The sequence below is a fragment of the Ruditapes philippinarum genome, unplaced genomic scaffold (genome assembly GCF_026571515.1).
Source record: "Ruditapes philippinarum isolate M1 unplaced genomic scaffold, ASM2657151v2 ctg4618_1_1_1_1, whole genome shotgun sequence".
Lineage (NCBI taxonomy): Eukaryota > Metazoa > Mollusca > Bivalvia > Venerida > Veneridae > Ruditapes > Ruditapes philippinarum.
In genome coordinates, this window is record NW_026854290.1 from 132298 (window position 1) to 152317 (window position 20020).

At 33.3% G+C, this 20020-nt stretch overlaps 1 protein-coding gene across 2 annotated transcripts; it reads right to left on the minus strand.

Annotated features, from left to right (window-relative positions):
• Window positions 1-400: 400 nt before the first annotated feature.
• Window positions 401-18137, minus strand: LOC132739698 (uncharacterized). Of its 2 annotated transcripts, XM_060727465.1 has the most exons (15): window positions 17746-18137; window positions 16470-17236; window positions 15539-15700; window positions 14868-15095; window positions 14308-14477; window positions 13756-13955; window positions 13263-13354; window positions 10143-10348; window positions 9171-9369; window positions 8420-8614; window positions 8031-8145; window positions 5366-5419; window positions 4518-4589; window positions 2313-2399; window positions 401-1788 (listed from the first exon to the last, which is right to left on the minus strand). In XM_060727465.1, the coding sequence occupies exons 1-15, from the start codon at window positions 17834-17836 to the stop codon at window positions 1157-1159; spliced, it is 3270 nt and encodes a 1089-aa protein (XP_060583448.1). In that variant the 5' UTR covers window positions 17837-18137; the 3' UTR covers window positions 401-1156. The 2 variants fall into 2 exon arrangements, with proteins under 2 accessions (XP_060583448.1, XP_060583449.1); XM_060727466.1 differs by lacking the exon at window positions 4518-4589 and having other exon boundaries at window positions 17746-18133.
• Between the last annotated feature and the right edge of the window lie 1883 nt (window positions 18138-20020).

A 20020-nucleotide genomic window follows, 5' to 3' on the forward strand; every position in this document is an offset into this window, starting at 1 on the left:
TTTATGATAACCGGTATTTTAGCTAGGATACCACTGAATGTTTCATTCTTACGCCATACAAGGGTAAAGTACGATGGAATGTAAAATGTAAACAAATGAAAAGAAGTCCGTAACTCCGTATATCATCGATATTTTGTAAACGAATAAGGCCAGAGCTATTTGTTTCCTGTCATCTAAGCTGGATTTTGTATATCTATATATTTATTTTTGTTTTTTAGTCACGCCGACATTCTAAAGGTTATATTATGACTTTTCCAGGAAAACCTTATAGGAACTCATATTCTGCGAGGATGAGTACCTGAGTAAAAACTTCAACATTTCTAATGAGCTAAATCTGTACATTGTATTTTTTCCTGCTTTTGTTAATACGTAAATGACAACAAATAGTATTTGATACCGTGAACCATTTTAATTTGCAAGTCATTATTTATATCCTTTCAAACAAATCATACATTTTTATATAACAAAAAACACAAACACACATAAAACACGAAATCATTATTGTTAAAATACCTATAAATATCACAGCAAAGCATATTTCTATTACATTATACAGATAGAAAATCAAATGGTATAATTACGACTCGTTAATACTAAATTAAACATGCATGAAAATTATGATTTATACAAATGTCTGCGTGAAACGTGGCTAAAAGTTAAAAACTTATTTGTTAGGATTACAAATGCATGAGTCCAGGATCATATACATGGTCAAAAAAGTTTCAATTTGAATAAAAAGAATAGTACTACAAATGTTTAAGTAAACCGCTTTGTATAACGATTGCACACATATGCTACAGTGCATATTTAATTCTCTAAATACTGAATTGTATCAAAATGTATATTTCAACTGTCAGACGGTATATCTTATTTTATTCGGTTTATTCAAGCATAGGACCGTATATCCGATACAACTCATACATTTGGCGGTATATCCGGTACATTTCAAATATCAGAAATGTATATCAGGTATATATCAAATATCAGACAGTATATCCGGTACAATTCAAACATCAGACGGTATATCCGGTAAGTTTCAAACATCTAGCGGTGTATTCGGTATATTAAATATATCAGACGGTATATGCGGTATATATCAAATATCGGACTGTATATCCGGTACATTTCAAATATCAGACGGTATATCCGGTACATTTCAAATATCAGACGGTATATCCGGTACAGCTTGAACATCTTTCCCAGTTTTTAGAGCCATCGAGACGCTGACGTACTCCGTGCTGTACGCACCGAAAACCGGCCATAAAGGCTTCGAAGTGTCTATACTCTTGAACCGATAAAAGAGTCGTCTGTTCTTTGCGTCCACAATAAACCACTGCTTCTGCTTCATATCTACCAAAAACCCGATTGTTGTTCGTAAAGTAGTTCCTGGCGGAGAGTTTTCAGTTAGCGGTAAATGGTACAAGCGGACGCCATTATGAAAAGTCATCAGACAGACGGTGCGACAGAGAGGACATCTACGCGCACATACCGTCCATGCATATGGGGAACCATCCACGGTGTAATTTTTATCTATCTCTGACTTTCGGGCGATTGCAACTTCAAAAATGAGGTCGTTCCGCAACTGTCGTTTGATGAAAAAATAGACGACAACTTCAAAATAGAATCGCCCGACCTTGCTAAACGGCCGGGTACCAATTGCTCCTCGGTAATTCTTGAGGGCTGTTCCTATATGGGCAGTTCGTCCGCGGATATTTTTCAATGTCCTGGAGTCGGAGGTCACCATATTTTGTGGATGGCAGGTTGTGGCGTCAAACATAAAATCAGGACCTGTTACGAAGAAGTAAAATGTTTTAACATTTTCCCCAAAAAATATCTTAAACATTATGTAGTAAAGATATACGAGGCTTGTCCGGAAAATCCGTACGGAAAATCCGTAGAAAACCAATATTTCTTGTTTATTCTTTTTGTTTTTTCAAACATTTTGTTTGTGTTGTGAGCACCCTCGTAAAAATGGGACAAAAGTGATCCTTCGGATGCATTAAAAACGGCAAAATTACTTGAAAGTTGCAGACTCGGTTTTATTGAGTCTGTAAATGAAGGGTATTGAAAAAGTGCAGCATCAATAATCTGTCTTTATTCCAATAGTTTTATTGAGTAATGGCTGATGATATCATATTGATTATGGCCATATCATTCTCTATGATTAAACTGTTTTAACTGAACATTGAAAATTTTGATTGAATATTTTGATCATATTATTTAAGGTATGTTATAAGCAAACCTGTTGAAAGTAAAAACCGATATTTCGTTAGATAACTTATGTTTTAAGCATGTACAACAAATTTACTTACATATAATATCACCAAACACACGGTAAGACTTGGCTCTCGGCTTTCCCCTCTCCGTGTCATAATCATCATCATCGTCAAGTTTCAAACCTATAATAGTAGCGAATTATTTCATGTATCCATTATCACACTAGCACTTATACTGTTCTTTTGATTAACATTGTAATTAAGTACTGTAACAGTTAAATATATGACGACCTTATAAATAAATTAAATAAAACAAACGCACAATGAACACGAACATTTCTGTTGAATGAAACAAGCACGCACAAAGACGCAACAATAAAAAAGAATAATGAAGCAAGATATGTGCTCATTAATATTGCGAAGCTGCAGTAAAATTTTTTGATAACATTCAAAAACGAAATAAATTCTAGGGTACAATGTTTGCACGTCAATAAATTAAAAAAAAGTGTCGTGTTTTCTATCTCACGAGCTACTAAGGAAAATAACCGAGACATCAATAAAAACAAAAACAAAAACACACACACACATACACAATCACAAATGAAAAATACTAGTCTATAGTTAAAACCATCTACAACTTCACAAACATCTATCTTCAACAAGAATACTACACCTACTAATTTCAACCATCTATGGTGTAAGAAATAAAAAGTAGTCGTAAAATTGAACAGAAAAAAGTCAAGTTTTACTAATTTTAGTCACGTATTAGCAATTATACTAGCATCCACTCACCGGCTGTCATCAAAGTCACATAACAACAGAGTCACGTACTAGCAGTCACATACTCGTAGAGTCACAAATCATCAGTCATATTTTGGCAGACTCACATATACGCAGTCATAAACCGGCATATTTTTATACCAAAAATAGTCACGTATTTTTAAGGTCAAATACCAGCAGAGTCACGTATAAGCAGAGTTACATACCAGCAGAGTCACATACCAGCAGTCACATACCAGCAGAGTCGATATCAGAATCACATACCAGTAGAGTAACATACCAGCAGAGTCGCATACCAGCTGAGTCACGTACCAGCAGAGTCACATACCAGCAGAATCACATACCAGCAGAGTCACGTACTGTCAGAGACCCATACCAGCAGAGTCAAATACCAGCAGAGTCACATACCAACAGAGTCACGTATAAGCCGAATCACATACCAGCAGAGTCTAATACCAGCAGAGACACGTATATGAAGAATCACATACCAGCAGAGTAACGTATCAGCAGAGTCACATACCAATAGAGTCACATACCAGCAGAGTCACGTATCAGCAGAGTCACATATCAGCAGATTCACAAATCAATAGAGTCAAATACCAGCAGAGTCACGTTTATGCAGAATCACATACCAGCAGAGTCACGTATCATCAGAGTCACGTATATGCAGAATCACATATCAGGAGAATGACGTATCATCAGAGTCACATACCAGCAGAGTAAAATACCAGCAGAGTCACGTACAAGCAGAGTCATATACCAGCAGTGACACATACCAGCAGAGTCACATACCAGCAGAGTCACATACCAGCAGAGCCATGTACCAGCAGAGTCGAGTACCAGCTGAGTCATATACCAGCAGAGTCACATACCAGCAGAGTCACGTATCAGCAGAGTCACATATCAGCAGATTCACAAATCAATAGAGTCAAATACCAGCAGAGTCACGTTTATGCAGAATCACATACCAGCAGAGTCACGTATCATCAGAGTCACGTATATGCAGAATCACATATCAGGAGAATGACGTATCATCAGAGTCACATACCAGCAGAGTAAAATACCAGCAGAGTCACGTACAAGCAGAGTCATATACCAGCAGAGACACATACCAGCAGAGTCACATACCAGCAGAGTCACATACCAGCAGAGCCATGTACCAGCAGAGTCGAGTACCAGCTGAGTCATATACCAGCAGAGTCACATACCAGCAGAGTCACATACCAGCAGAGTCATGTATCATCAGAGTCACATAGCAGCAGAGTCACATAGCAGCAGAGTCATATACCAGCAGTCACTTACCAGCAGAGTCACATGTCTACAGTCACATACAAGCATGATCATTTGCGAATAAAGTCAAGTATAAACGACTTAGACATAATTATTATCGTCAGTGAAATCGTAGCAACAACAACACATTTTTATGCGGCACCCGGACTCAAAGCTCTACTAACAAAACTGGACAAGTGGGCCAGTTAATCGTTGCAACAGTATTCAATGTGCTTTGTGTATAAACTATACCGACTAAAACAGGCTTATCATCGTGTAGAGGTACCGACGGGGACTGGTTATATTTCGTCGGGTGTTGTAAACCTGTGATGACCGAATGGTATGAAAATGTGTTATAATATGTAGGCTAAAGAAAAGGGACAAAAAACATGAACAGTGTATAAATGATGTCTGGTGATGACGGTACAGGCTTTGAAAGTTTCTTTATTTACGAAATACCGGTGGGAACATTTCAACTTCATGAATTCCCGGCTTTAACTTCACGAATTCAACTTTACAACTTCACGTTGTGAACTTCAAGCTTTCAACTTCATGAATTCACGATTTCATTTTCATGAATTCATAATTTATTTGGAAGTTCATGTTTTCAACTTTACAAATTTATAAGATTTCATCTCCACGAATTTGAAATCGTGAAATTCAAAACGTGTTTGCTATAACATAGTACAAAGACTTCGCATGAATTCACGATGAATTCGTGCGAAGACTTTGTACTATGTTATAGCAAATGAATTCCTTTATAATTACTGAACAAAAAGATTTCAGGACGACATATATGCTAGTTGCAGCAGCAGCAACAGCAACATATAACAGCCTCCACATAAAATATTTCTAGTTGCTTTTTACTTTGTAGATCAAACAGTTCAATTTTCTTTTTGTGTAAGCTGAAAATGCCACTCTCTCCGCTTGTACAAGAACATTATTTAAATCTGATAAATTTATGTGGTCCACTTTTTCTGACTGTCAGATTTTTTTTATAATCTTTCTTTTCTTCTTATTTACACTTCATTTTTTTCAATCATGATATTAAAATTCCACTTAGATCCCAAACATGTATACTGCGTATTTTGGTAACTTACCGGAGTCGACCTTGGATTTGACCTTTGGGCCGTCTGATGTGGGCTCATAATCTCCTAAAAAGTAAACAACTTGTGTATTTTTGCATTTCAATTAGATTTACAATACTATATTTTTTATCAAAATGTCATTGAATGCTGGTACACAAATAAAAGAATAAATCTTACATGGAATTAGAGATTAACTGTATTTGTTTAGAGATTATATAATATATTTGTTTCGAGATTACATCATAAGAATTTAAACTGTAATAAACATTTTCTTGATATGTACGTCTGCTGTTGAGATAAGTGAAACAGATAGTTAAATATACTAATATACGTTTATGTGAGAAACTTTAGTTTTAGATCGTTTTAAAATGTAAGTTAAGTTATATAAATTATGATACACTTATATAAATATGATAAAAGTTATCTAAATGATGATTAAGTTATATAAATGATAATTAGAGTTATTAAGTTATTTCAATGATGATAAAGTGATAATAATTAAGTTATTTAGATGATAATAAAGTTATATAAATAATAATAATAAAGGTATATTAATGATAATAAAGTTATATCAATGATGATAAAATTATGATTATGAAGTTATATAAACGATGATAAAGTTATAAATGATGATAAAGTTATGTAAAGGATGATAAAGTTATATAATTGATAATAAAGTTATATCAACGATGTTAAATTATGATAATCAAGTTATCTAAATGATGATAAAGTTATCTAAATGATAATAAAGTTATATAAATGATAATAAAGTTATATAAACGATAATTAAGTTATCTAAATGATGATTAAGGTATATAATGATAATAAAGTTACATAAATGATAATAAAGTTATATAAATGATAATAAAGTTATATCAACGATGTTAAATTATGATAATCAAGTTATCTAAATGATGATAAAGTTATCTAAATGATAATAAAGTTATATAAATGATAATAAAGTTATATAAACGATAATTAAGTTATCTAAATGATGATTAAGGTATATAATGATAATAAAGAAGTTACATAAATGATAATAAAGCTATATAAATGATAATAAAGTTATATCAACGATGTTAAATTATGATAATTAAGTTATATAAATGACAATTGTATTATATTAATCATAATCAAGTTATCTAAATGATGATAAAGTTATTTAAATGATAATAAAGTTATCTAAATGATGATAAAGTTATATCAACGATGTTAAGTTATGATAATTAAGTTATATAAATGATTTTAAAGGTATATAAATGACAATTAAGTCATATAAATGACAATAGTATTATATAAATGATAATAAAGTTATCTAAATGATCATAAAGTTATATAAATGATAATAAAGTTATATAAACGATAATAAAGTTATATCAATGATGATAAAGTTATGATAATAAAGTTATATAAACGATGATAAAGTTATAGATGATAAATAAGTTATATAAATGATAATAAAGTTATATAAATGATATTAAGGTGATTCCGCTTTGTCAGCCATGTTTGTTTTCACTTAAGTCTGTCCAAAGTGAAAGTAGGCCAAAATTCATATAACAACAAAGCTCTTATTGTAAAATGATGAACCTTTTGAAAGTTCACTTCCAGGTTTATATTTTAAGGACAATTATAAACAAAAATAAAAATGATAACAATAAAAATATTTACCTTGAATGTGCCACATTTCTGAAGACCAAAAACATTTTGTTGCAAAGTTTTATGCACATTTCATGAATGGCAAAATCCTTTTTAAAGTCTGTTTTAGTGCCTACAAAAGCTATTTTTTGTAGCAAATACAAAAATCTTTCAAAACTTAACTCCAAATGAATCCGTATCTCATGTCCTTATAAGCACATGGCCTCCATTATTTTTTGTAAAAAAGTAGTGCAAGAAAACAATCATCATTTATAGCCTTACGAAATACAATTAAAATGAAATCACAATCAAACTTTAAAATCTAACCTTTTTTATGTGTAACAGTGAAGTGTGTCTGTTTGTCATGTACACAAGTAATAGGTAAATGATGTTTATTTTCATGGTACTACTTTTTTACACATGTCATGGTGGCCATGTTTTTTCAAGGTCAGATAAACTACTTTCGTAAGATTTATGTTTTTAAAAGTTTTTTGTATTTTATGCAAAAAATAGCTTTTGAAGGCACAAAAACAGACTTTAAAAAGGATTTTGCCATTCATGAAATGTGCATAAAACTTTGAAACAGAATGTTTTTGGTCTTCAGAAATTTAGCCCATTCAAGGTAAATTTTCTTATTGTTATCATTTTTATTTTTAATTAAAATAGTCTTTAAAACATAGAACTGGAAGTGTACTTGCAAATGGCTCATCATTTAACAATGTGAGCTTTGTTGTTATATGAATTTTGGCCTACTTTCACTTTGGACAGACTTTGTGAAAACAAACATGGCTGACAAAGCGGAATCACCTTAAAGTTATATAAATGATAATAAAGTTATATCAATAATGATAAAGTTATAAGATTATATAAATGATTATAAAGGTATATTAATGATTATTAAGTTATTTTGATGATGATAAAGTTATATAAATGATAACTAAGTTATGTTAATGAAAAGTTGGATACAGAAAACAGATATCTACAATGTACTTCATATTCCGTAGAAATTTTCAGCAATGAAAAGTTAAAAATAGTAGCTTACTGAGTACATCATTTTCCAGATCCGTTTGCCGTCTGACCTTGAACGTCACGCCAGGGTCAATTACTGGTAGGCCCATTACAAAAACGCTTGCTCGATGGTCACCAAGTTTTGTCCCCTAAAATAATTTTACAAAATTGTTTTATACAAATTTATATATGTCACCATGCAGACTAGGTCTATGTAAATATTAAAGACCTGCTGACCAGTATGGTAAATTTTTTGACATATTTATGTAAAACAGAAAGTAACGTTCCATCTTTGACTAATTTGAAGTAAGTCCGCGTGTTGTCTTCTTCCGGTTAAGCAGAAGAGAAGTAAAGAACGACAACTCCTATTTTACTTAACCGTCGGACAGAAGTCTAGCCATTTGGTTGAGAAATTCTTTTTACCTGAAATACCACTTTATACGCTCCCTCAGAATCTGTCAAGTCAATGACTTGAGCTCGAGTTTTCTTTCCTATAGGATTTAGAACCTCCACACGAATATCGACTCCTGGTTCCGCTAGGGGGCGCCTCTCGTAGTCATGGAGCGTAATCATCATGGCAGTCTCCTCGCGTCCGAGACCAATGTCATATGTCTGAATCTAATAGAAAGATAAGAAAATAAAACCTTTGTCATAGATAAAGATAAACAGTTATTGATTTCGTTTATGTTACATACATATTTCGCTGAATTTAAAAGATACATTATTCTCAAAATCTCATATTTGAATATACTGATGTACAGTCTCTGTTTAAATGTAAAATAAACATCTTTTGAGTATACGTATACAAATATGTAAGTTTTAAACTTTATACAATATATTTAACCAAGTGTGATTAAAAAACTGGCAGATTTTTTTTAAAGAAACGACCAAATTATTTTGATCAGCAATACGGAATGCAGCTTCCCGAAACATTGTTTATGAATTATGTCATTCAAATAAGACATATTCTGTAAGAATTTCGTATATTTCAATGGATTTCTGCAGTAAAAGTATTTCACCTAAAGATGAGCATAGTATATCTGTAATCTTTGATTACGAAAAATTCCAATCAAACTCAAGCCCCACCGGCTTTCTTTACCCCTTAAATAAACACACGTCAGAATGAAAATGATATCCACACTATGTTTTCCAGTATAACCATAAAGCGTCTTACCTTTGTGTTCGGGATAAAGGCAGTTGTTGACCATACCTCGCCCATCTTATTGGACAATTTTTGGAAAGCATCCACCATTTTATGCCCGTGAAACTTTATATCCGCCTTGTTATGTGGTCTGATATCTACTTCCATCTCTTTCAACTCTCCAAGGCGACCAAACAGTGCATCTTTCATTTGTAAGAATTCCGTTGTGTCACTGTATATGTGAATATAGGACAGTATGATCATATTACTAAAAGACAATACGACGTTAACTTAAAATAGTCTTTCTATGAGAGTCAACCACAAGACATTCTGTAAAATCATCCATCTTTATTCAGGTTTACATTTATACTTCTTAAAGGGACTCGATTGAAATTTTTTTGACATGATAGTAATGGAATTATTTTTTCAAAATTCGTGTACCATTTGATAAAGGTCTTAAAAACTTGTGAGAAAATTTTGAGATCATTACCGCACCCGTTTTTTCCCCTCAAAATAATCATTTTTATGAGCAAAATATCAAAAAAATAAAGAAGCGTTTTCAGTCAAATCGGACACAGATACCATGCACATCGATTTTCAATTTAATTCTGAACACATTTCTTTATTATCCTTAGCAGATCAGATTTTTTCATTTTAAGTGTTTCTCATAATCTATGTTAAATTTCAAATCCTACGTTTTAAGTCTTTTTGACCTCGGTGGTGCTACATTTATACACTAGAAAATCCAAACCCCTTGCGCTTACAAAATATCATATTTAAAGCTTCATGGTTAAATAGCCTTCTAGCTTTTCTCTATCACTAAGTGGGGTTGTTTAAAATAAAAAAAAAATGAAACAAGAAAAAACAAAAACATTTCAATTAAGTCAGACACTATTTTCCTTTATCTTGGCTATTTCAGAATGGGCCTATTGTAATACATGTATATTAAAACCAACAAGGCTACAAAATGTTCAAATCCTTTAAAAAGAACAACAACAATCTAACCTATATCCTAGGACATTGTTAGAGAACCTGGCAGCATGGTCTAAGCTATTCTTCTCACTGATTAGTTTATCCAGCTGGCTCTCCATTCCTTTCTTTTTCGCCTTTGATGTCGCCGCCAGTTTTTCCTTCAGTTCATTTTTTCGTTTCTCCAGTTGTTTCTGACAAGCCAGAAAAGATTGGTCTATTTCTTCGTCTGTAGCACTTTCCTGTTGGCGACAAATAATAGTTTATAAGATGCCAAATATATCGAACTGCAGCAATGAAAAGAAAATCGCGACACAACCGTACCCATTGATTAGGATATTACAAATATACATATGTATGGAACGCCATAGCTGCCTCATGTTGTTACATTTCTTTTTATCGTGCCAAGAAAGCGTCTTATCATGTCAAATATAAGCGCTGTAATACCATTGTTATTTGTCGACTTGTCTAAACATTGCCTTATTATGCGTAACAGTAGTCTTATCTCTTTAAAATATGATGTTGACTTGTATTAAAATTATTTAATTATTTCAAACAGTAGTGTTATCATGTCAAAATGTCGTTTTGGCTTGTCTGAAATGTGTCATATTATGTCAACTAGTCGCGCTATTTGGTCAAATTGTGGAACTGTTTTTTTAAAAGACTGTCTGATCATTTGAAACAGTAGTGTTCTCTTGTCAAAATTTGGTGTTGACTTGTAAAAGCACAGCTTTATTTTATCAAACTGCCATGTTATTTTGTCAAAATACGGTGTTTAAATGCCTTAACAGTGTCTTATTGTGTCAAACAACTGTGATAATTTGCCAACGTATACTACTGAATTGTCTTTTTATATCAAATATTCGAATTATCTTGCCGAAATATGGTGTTGACTGGGCTAAATCATGCTTTACTTAGTATTATGATAAACTCTATGCTATTTTGTCAAAAAGTGGTTTTGACTGGTTAAAACTCAGTCTTATAAAGTCAAAAAATTGCGGTGTTTTGTCGAAATGTGGTAATGACTTGTCTAAACTCTTTCTTATAATGTAAAACAGAAGTGTTATATTGTCGAAATTTGATGTTTTCTTGTAAAACACAGAAACAGTCTTATTATGTCTAATAATTGTGTAAATTGGTTCAAATTTAGTTCTGTCTTGAGAAAGCGCTGTCTGATTTTGCTAAACTGTCCCGTATTCTTTTTTGCTCTATCTTTTCACGCTCCGCGTGGGCTCTGGTCACGTGATACTAAATTTTGACAACATCGCATCTGGACAGGATAACCCGATTATCTGACATAATGAGACGGTATTTAGAAAAGTTAATGTAATAAATTGGCAAGTCAACTTCACTGTATTACATAATGATACTGTGTTTTAACAAGTAAACACCACATTTGAAAAGGAAAAATGATACTTCGCCATAAAAGGACGATGTTTAGTAAAATTAACACCTAACCTTGACAAAATAAAATGACACTTTGACAAAATGATAGTAATTTTAGACCAGCCATCACCACGTTTCGACAAGATGATATGACTATTTGACATAATAAGACGAATATAGACAAGTTGAATCTGCATTTGGACATAACAGCATGACAGTTTGACAAATTAAAATAGCGTTTTAACAGTTCATAACCATAATTTGTAAAGATACCACCATTATTTCACATAATAAGACGGTGTTTAGGCCGGTTAAAATAAAGTTTGGATAAAATAGCATGGCGATCTGAGAAAATAAGGCAGTGTTTAGACATGTCAATACCATTATTCGACAATGCAACAATACTGTTTGACATAATAAAATAACGTTTACACAAACAAACAAAATTTATGGCAAGTCAACATTAGTATTTCACATAATAAGTATATTTTTAGACAGGATAACAACAGTTTTAGACAAGAAAGCATGATGTTTTGGCACAATAAGACAGAATTAAACCACCTCATACAAAGCAACATGACAGTTTGACAACACAGGGCAGCACTCAGCCAGCTCAATATAACGGTTGAACAAGATATCACTACCTGCCGACATAATAAGACATGAGTTTGACAAGTTGACACCAAATTCCGACAAGATAACATTTCACATAATAAGACAATTTCTAGACAAATTACCACCACAGTTGGACAAGACTGCATGCTATTTTGACATAAAAGACATTCTTAAAGCAAGATAGCACCGAATTTGAACACAATGACATGGCAGTCTGACAAAATGTGACGGTGTTTAGACATTGCAATGCCACATTTGGACAAGACAAAACGACAGTATAACATAATACAACAGTGTCATAACATACCAGGGTCACATTTGGATAAGATGACACCAACTTCCGACAAGATAACACTACTGTTTCACATGATAAGACAATTTCAAGACAATTCAACACCACATTTAAACAAGTCTGTGTTCAGACATATTGAAATCTTAATTCGAAAAGATGGCGTGCATGTTAGACATATTAAGCTTCCAGTCAGCATGTTAACACCGGATTTGCACATGATAACATGACGTTTTGAAATAATAAGACAGTGTTTAGACAAGTCAGCACTACGTTTGGACAAGATAAAATGAATATTTGACATAATAAGACTTCGTTAAGACATGTTCTCATAAAATGTTGGCAAGCCAACACTTCTATTATACATAATAAGACGTTTTTAGGAAAAAATAAAATGAAATGTAACAACATGAGGCAGCTATGGCGTTCCATACATATGTATCTAGATTACTGATTTGTGAGAGGGTGAGTAAGTGTTGTGTAACTTGGAGCTAAAGAATAAATGCCTCACATCTCTTCCACTTTTCACATATATTTCGAGACCTCTGTATTTGTTTATCTTTAACAATATTTTTTTCTGCTAGCGACTGACTATAATGTCACATGATTTCTGTATATGCAATGAGAGACAAATAACCATTAGACTCAATGTCTTAGACAATTTATCAAGGAGAAAACGGTATCTTTGAATAACAATATCATTAATTTGTATCGCACGCATGATAAGTATTTAGACGTTGTTTTTGGGTCTTTGAGTCTTATGCTGTTCTTGGCTACTTATTTGAAAAGTATAAAACTGAAAAGTGCTGAAAACATCTTCGTTACATATATTTGAATTATGAAAATGGTGGGAAAAATAGTCTTACTTTAATGTAGAGATTTTGTATTTCATCTTCAATACTTTGGATGGCTTCTTCCGCGAGGCCTCTTTTATGTTTTACATCTATCAGTAAGCCCTCTGCAATTTACATACAACTATGTTAGAATTGTCATATAGACGGCTAGAATAGTATTGTTAAGTTGGTTTTTAAATCAGTTAATCTTGCCAAGAATCAAGTAAGTCAGTGAACACCTCGCCGATTATTATTCATAATTCGACCTTATCCGGAGACTGACGGAAATAGCCGATATCTTGCTTTTGTTCTAGATCAACTTTCCCGCCATTTGAACAATTAAAGAAATCTTCCACTGCCACAAAAAGAACCATCGCTTGCTTCTTTATAAAGAAGCAAACTTGTGTTAACATGCATAACCTTTGAGAAAAGATCGGCGTTTTAATAAAAAAAAATGTCATTTGTGAGAAGCGCTTATTAATTTGCAATTTGCAACACAATTTAGGAAGAAACGCAAATTGTTTACCGACAACTCTCTTATTCTCGAGATAGACATCATTTATGTTCCGTATATCATGACCATCGGCTTTGTTGTGTTCCGTGGCCGCACACAGGGAACATATAGGTGTGTCACATCCTTTAGAGTAACAGTAAAAGCTGAAATGTTGATCCTCGTGACCTGGCACGTGACACGTGCGCTTGTGATGAAATTCGTCCAAGTTTGATCTGTCCGATGAAAGAATAAATGGCAAATGTTACAAGGTCACCCTTGCATAAAAGTGTAAGTGACATGAACTATATAAAACTTGCTTTATTCGAATATAAGTGATAAATAATAAACGATGGGTTGCTTTAAGTATTTGATTAAATATACACACGATTGTTTAAAAGCTCGTGAAAGTATGAGCCTTCACAGAGTAAAACTGTAATATAAAAAGAAATGCAACATAATTTGGGATTTCGCATAAATGTATTTTGATTTCTTTCACATCTTTTTAACTGTCTAGCAGAGCTATCCATTTCACTTTATTTGTGAATAAAAAAGCCTGTCTTCGTTGAGAGGAGAATATCAGTATACCTTCTAAGCGCGTCAATGTTGACAATGTTGTGGCTTTTCGTGACCTTTGTACGTTTATGAGCCTCGTTACAGACACCACACAAAAACTCGTCACATTCTTTACACCTGTGAGTAGCCCGGTTCCGGGGGTCACAGCTGTCACACCCTATCTCTTGGGCACGATTTCTGACCTACAATGATTTAGACTGTCAAACGTAGAACTTGAATAAAACATGTATCAATCAGAGTCTAAAGAAGGTATTTGATCATCAAAATATAGTCCAAAGTAATCATTTCATCTGTTGATAAGCTCGTACTACCACGATCAACTCACCCCCTCACCGCTGTATTTTATTCTTTTATGTGAGGAAGTTATACCTGCCTTAAGAAAGGTAAGTGGTTCTTCTACTTAAGTGCCTAATCGTGCCCAAATTAATGCATAAAAGGACAGCAGAGGCAGTCCTTCAGTAGCGCTGAAAAGTCGCCACGTGACCTTTATAGAAACTTTGTGACTTAACTTCCAACCTAAACCAAATACTTTACAGAAATAAAAATGCCGTACAGATGTATTTTGCTATTACCTTGTAAAACTTGACAAGATGTTGTCGCGCATGATCAACCGGAAGTAATTCTATTTCGTTGTTTGGAACTTCGTGAACCTCGCTGCATACCGGACATTGGACCATCTCGGCTCGTACTCGAGTTTTAAGGCAGGCATGACACGTGCCGTGGAGACAGTGTAAGATGTGAGGATTACGGTCCTTTGTGTCATAGTAATGTTTACATACTGGGCATTTCAAATTTTGTTCCTGTATAAGAGAAATCAGAAATAGTACCGGAAACTATATAACTCATATATAATAGTGAAAGATATAATTTTGTTCTAGACGACAACTAATGATGAAAAACAGCAAACAACATACCTGATATAGTTACATAAACTACTTTTATATAAAGAATGCATATTTTTAAAAAATGAGGTAAATAACACCTCAGATTTAAGAATGCATATCATTAAAAATTGAAGTAAATTACACTTCAGAGTTTGGATTTCACTTGTACTTTAAAAGTTGATGATGACTTTCGAGATCAAGTAAAAATTTCTGAGTGGGTGAGTGGCTTCAATAAAAGGAAATGTATTTAATGTTTTTTATAATGGAAAGTTACAGGACGACAGTACTCCTGCAAAAGTTCTTTAATTTGGTACAAGTTTGTACGAGGTCAAAGGTCAACTATTAACATGATGTCATACCTGTAGTGCGTCATCGGCGTCAAATAATTTCGCTCTTTGTTGCTCCATGACGGAAGAAAGCGTTGGTGTCGAGGGACGTGGACGTCTACTCTGGTAGAATTCGTGACGTAAGACGTTCGACCTGGTCAATCTTGCTCGTTGTCCACGATCTGTTAAACTTCTCTGAAACAGATCTTGAAAAATAGTGCAATAGATTCTATCAGGGGTTTATCAAGTATTGTTATAGATTGAAAATTTGAAAGACAATAATTGCACACATATTCTGAATGCCAAGTAACGACATTGTATCATTTTACATTACAGATATGCACAAATATCACATTGAGAAGTGTTCAAACTCTTTAGATAAATGATACAATGCCGTTACTATTATGCATACATATAGGTTAAGCTTATATTAGACCATTAAGGCCCGAACCAACATGTCTTTTTTATCAAGAATACCAAATATTGACACTATCAGTGCTGGTTAGCTGGTAAAATATGAACCATTTCCAGTTAATCGTTGTACGTATACCAGAAATTGCACCAGTGCTTATCTGAAATTTTAAACAGTTTATATAAGAGTACATCAATCATAAAGCCTACCAATATATTATGGTATTGCGCATCATTTTAATGCATTCAGTACAATTAACTACACTTAATGTGCAGAATACTTTCTTTTCAAAGCTTTACCTGCTTAATATTATAACTGACTTGTTCAGCATTGTTTCTCAAAACTGTCTATAATCAGTTAAGGAGAAGCTGAATATATAAAGCTAGTCGAATAACAGTGTAAAGCCTGATCAGATTGCACTGATGTACAGGCTTCCCTGGACCAATACTGGTCGCAAAAGCTAATCACTTTTACATGTGCTCGCAATAGATCATACACATAATATCGTATAAACATGCATTGTATATTTTATACCGTCAACACTTAACATACCTTCAGAGGAACCTGTCCTGCGAGTACTCTCTTGTAAAAACTGTCTTTCTCAGGGGAGTTGTCGGACGTGAAACTCCACCGGCGCACTAGAGGGCGTTCCTGTCTATGTATTTCCGGTAAAGAATGGGTCGGAGGATTTTTCTTAGCAAGTTGTCTTTCTAATTCATCTATTTGATCCTGAATCAAGTACTTTTTATAATAATTTGCACTTTCGTCGACACTATATTGCCAGTCTTGAATTCCTGGCAAAACTTTAAACTTATCGACGGCGTATCCCAAAGATTTCAAGTTCCGCTTCCGTGCGTCATGTAATTTGTTTAGACTTCCGGTTGATTGATTAAAAGTGTAAAATTCTCCAGTTCTCCAGATTCGTATAAGTTGTAACTCTTTAGGTAAGACGCTATCAGATAAATGTTCTTGAAAAGCAGTTTTATTTGTTGCTGTTGCTATTAAATCAAAACCACCTTCTTTCAAATCTGTGATTATAGGAAGTGCGTCAACGGAAGTAACGGGTTCGACATGTAAAAGGTCAGGGCGTTGCTGAGTTAATAAACTATACACTCCATCTCGATGGACTTCGGGCAAATTCGGCTGACCTTGGTGGTTATAGATTAAGTTAAGGTCATGGACACCAGAGTTTCCAGGTAAATGAATTTGAATAGTGTGGTCAGTGACAACTGTTTGTTTAGCGAGGGATCCAGCAAGACGTATAACACTATGACCAAATTTTGCTCTATGTCCGTGTCTTGGTTTCTCTATTTCTATATCTGAAACAATGTACCGAAAACATTTCTTAAAAAAAGAGAAAAAAAAACGTTCATTATGAAGTTGTTTTAACTCTCTTCGTCAACTATTCATGATATTAAAGAAGAGAAAGGGTGAAAAACTCCCTTAAAGAAAAGCAGATAACGCTATGCAACGTTAGACATGCAACAAATAATGAAAAAAAATATTTTTGATTGCCCAAAAATAGTGCTTACTTTGCAATCAATCAGTCAATCAATCGATGAATCAATTAATCAATTTTTAACATAAAGGAAATAACAATCAATGTGATGCAAGATAGTATAAATAAACCAAATCATGCCTATTAAATCTGCTTTATTAAAAAAACTAAGAAAGTAGTTTGTTTCTTGCTATATTTGTAAAACAACGTTTACCTAAGATAAGATGAATTGCAGTAACTATTCAATAATAATAGTAATGAAAATTATTAAAGCAAAAATGCTTTATGAAAATTTCGGAAAACAAATCAACTGATAACGTGAACACTTACCTATGTAAAGATTTGATGTTTTCCGTGTAGAAACCCCTTTAACTTTTGGTGGTGGCACAAAAGAGGTCTGATTCACGGCTAATTCCGTCATTCAATATTCATGCCCTGTTTACGTTTCCATGGAAACACAATTCAAAACATAAACTGCATTTTTTCTATACTATATAGTTGTGTCCTTTGACCAGCGCTGATTCAAAAACTTTCAAATTCTTCAATCTTTTAAAATCAATGATGATATCTGATTACATTTAAAACAATGGGCGCGTTTCGCGCAGTATTCTTTTAAACAATAAACCGATATAACCGAAACGATCCACTCTTCATTTTCATATCTTTTATTAATTTTCTTCAGTGTTTTAACAGATCAAACATACGTCGTTTAAAATATAGAATGAAGTTTTAATTTCAGTACGTCAACTTTTTGACTCATGAAGTTTAAAAAAGAATTGTTTTTAATCGGTTTGTTTCGGATATTTTTCGCGCGCTTTTTTGTACGACTTAGTTTTTTTTCCACTTATTTACTTTGTGTTTTATTTACTTATGACATTGACGTTATTTTATTTATTGTTATGATTTATCGTTATGATGAACTACATGTATGTATAAAATTACATAAACATTTACGGTAGTCGTTAGTTTCAGTATCCTTGACGGATGAAATATGTAAGGGAGACAAACGCGGACATCTTGTATTGTGTGTTATCTCCCATTTTTATTATCTGCCCAGGCCTGCTTGAATAAAATGTTAAGTAATAAGTGTTGACATTTCCGTTTAATTATCAATAAACACTTGCTATATTAATTGTCTGTTAGTGTAAAAACGCTAAACAATATTTACACTGAATTGTGTAAATTCACTATGAAAAATCCACATGTTGCAATCAGCTGAACTACTAACAGGCACGTTATGCCTCGGTTTTCTATGGTGGCTGATTTGGAACGCTTTTGTGCGTTGTGTTAGCGCTAGCGAAAACAGGATAATGCGCCAAACGGCGCATTGTCGGACTGTCGTCATGTCGCTAACGATGTACGCCAAACTGTGCGTTGTCGTGCGGTGTGTTGTCGCGATGTCACATTGTCGCTTGGTTCAAATTGAAGGATTGGCTTATAAGCCAAGCGACATCGCGACAACGCGCCATGTTGTCGCTTTCGACAAGACGAAAAGGCGATAATGATATAGGTTGCGTTGTGGCTATTGACAACGCAGCGCACAATGTACCAAATCAGCCACCATAGTTTTCTTCTGAAAGTGTATAAAGCTGTATCTCATGCATTTTTTTTCCATAAAAATCATTAACAGTAAAATCATGATAGTTGTCGAATTTTGCAAGAGTTGTAATGTAGAATGGCTCTGTTATTTAAAAAATCATAAACCAAATACAATCTAACTTACCCATGCGACAACGTGTATTAAGTGCGACCCCGATCATTATCTCTATATAAGCGACTTTTGCTTAACGCGACCCGCGACCGCTAATAAGTATGTTGCTATTTAAGTAAGGTTTTACCGTTTAGCAATGATTTCGTGCATGCGTCATTCGCTCTAGATGTTAAAATGGAACATATTTCTATCATACATATATTTTAGAATTTTCTTTTTCAAATTTAAAATAAAGATTTGCAGCATTATACACTTAAAGAAATCGAAAACATTCAATTTATGGTTTTAGAATGTTATATGCTTATTACCTGAAGAATAACGCTGAATGTGAAGTTATTTGTCATAATACATGTAGTAGCAAAATATAAACAAAGTAGTTTCTTGACTACCATATACTATAACTGTACTTATTGTCGAATAACCACAGAAGCAAAAGATGATTCAGGTAAATGGCAAATGACTTACTTTTTGGAAACCATGACAGGCCATTAAAAATTTAGAAAAGCATTTCTGCGGCATATTTGGCCTTTAAAGATCCTGTAACTTATTTTAATGGTTTTATATCATAAATATGATGGTCAAATGAAGATTTATCAAAATTAAAGAGCATTATTTGTAAATATATTACAGGAATTTACATTTCATGTAAATAAAGGGAAGTAATTAGAATTTTTTTTCTAAGTCTTGGCCAAATTTTTCAATAAGAAATGAATGCATATATTTTAATGATTACTTATAATGCGTTTAAACATTTGCAGAACATATTTAACAATTTTTTGGATGTTTGTAATTATTTGAGAAGAGTAATTAATATATATATAAAATTTAACGTAAGTGTTGATACATCTTAATTACAACATAAAGGATCTTAAAACCTTGATTAACCTTTTACCC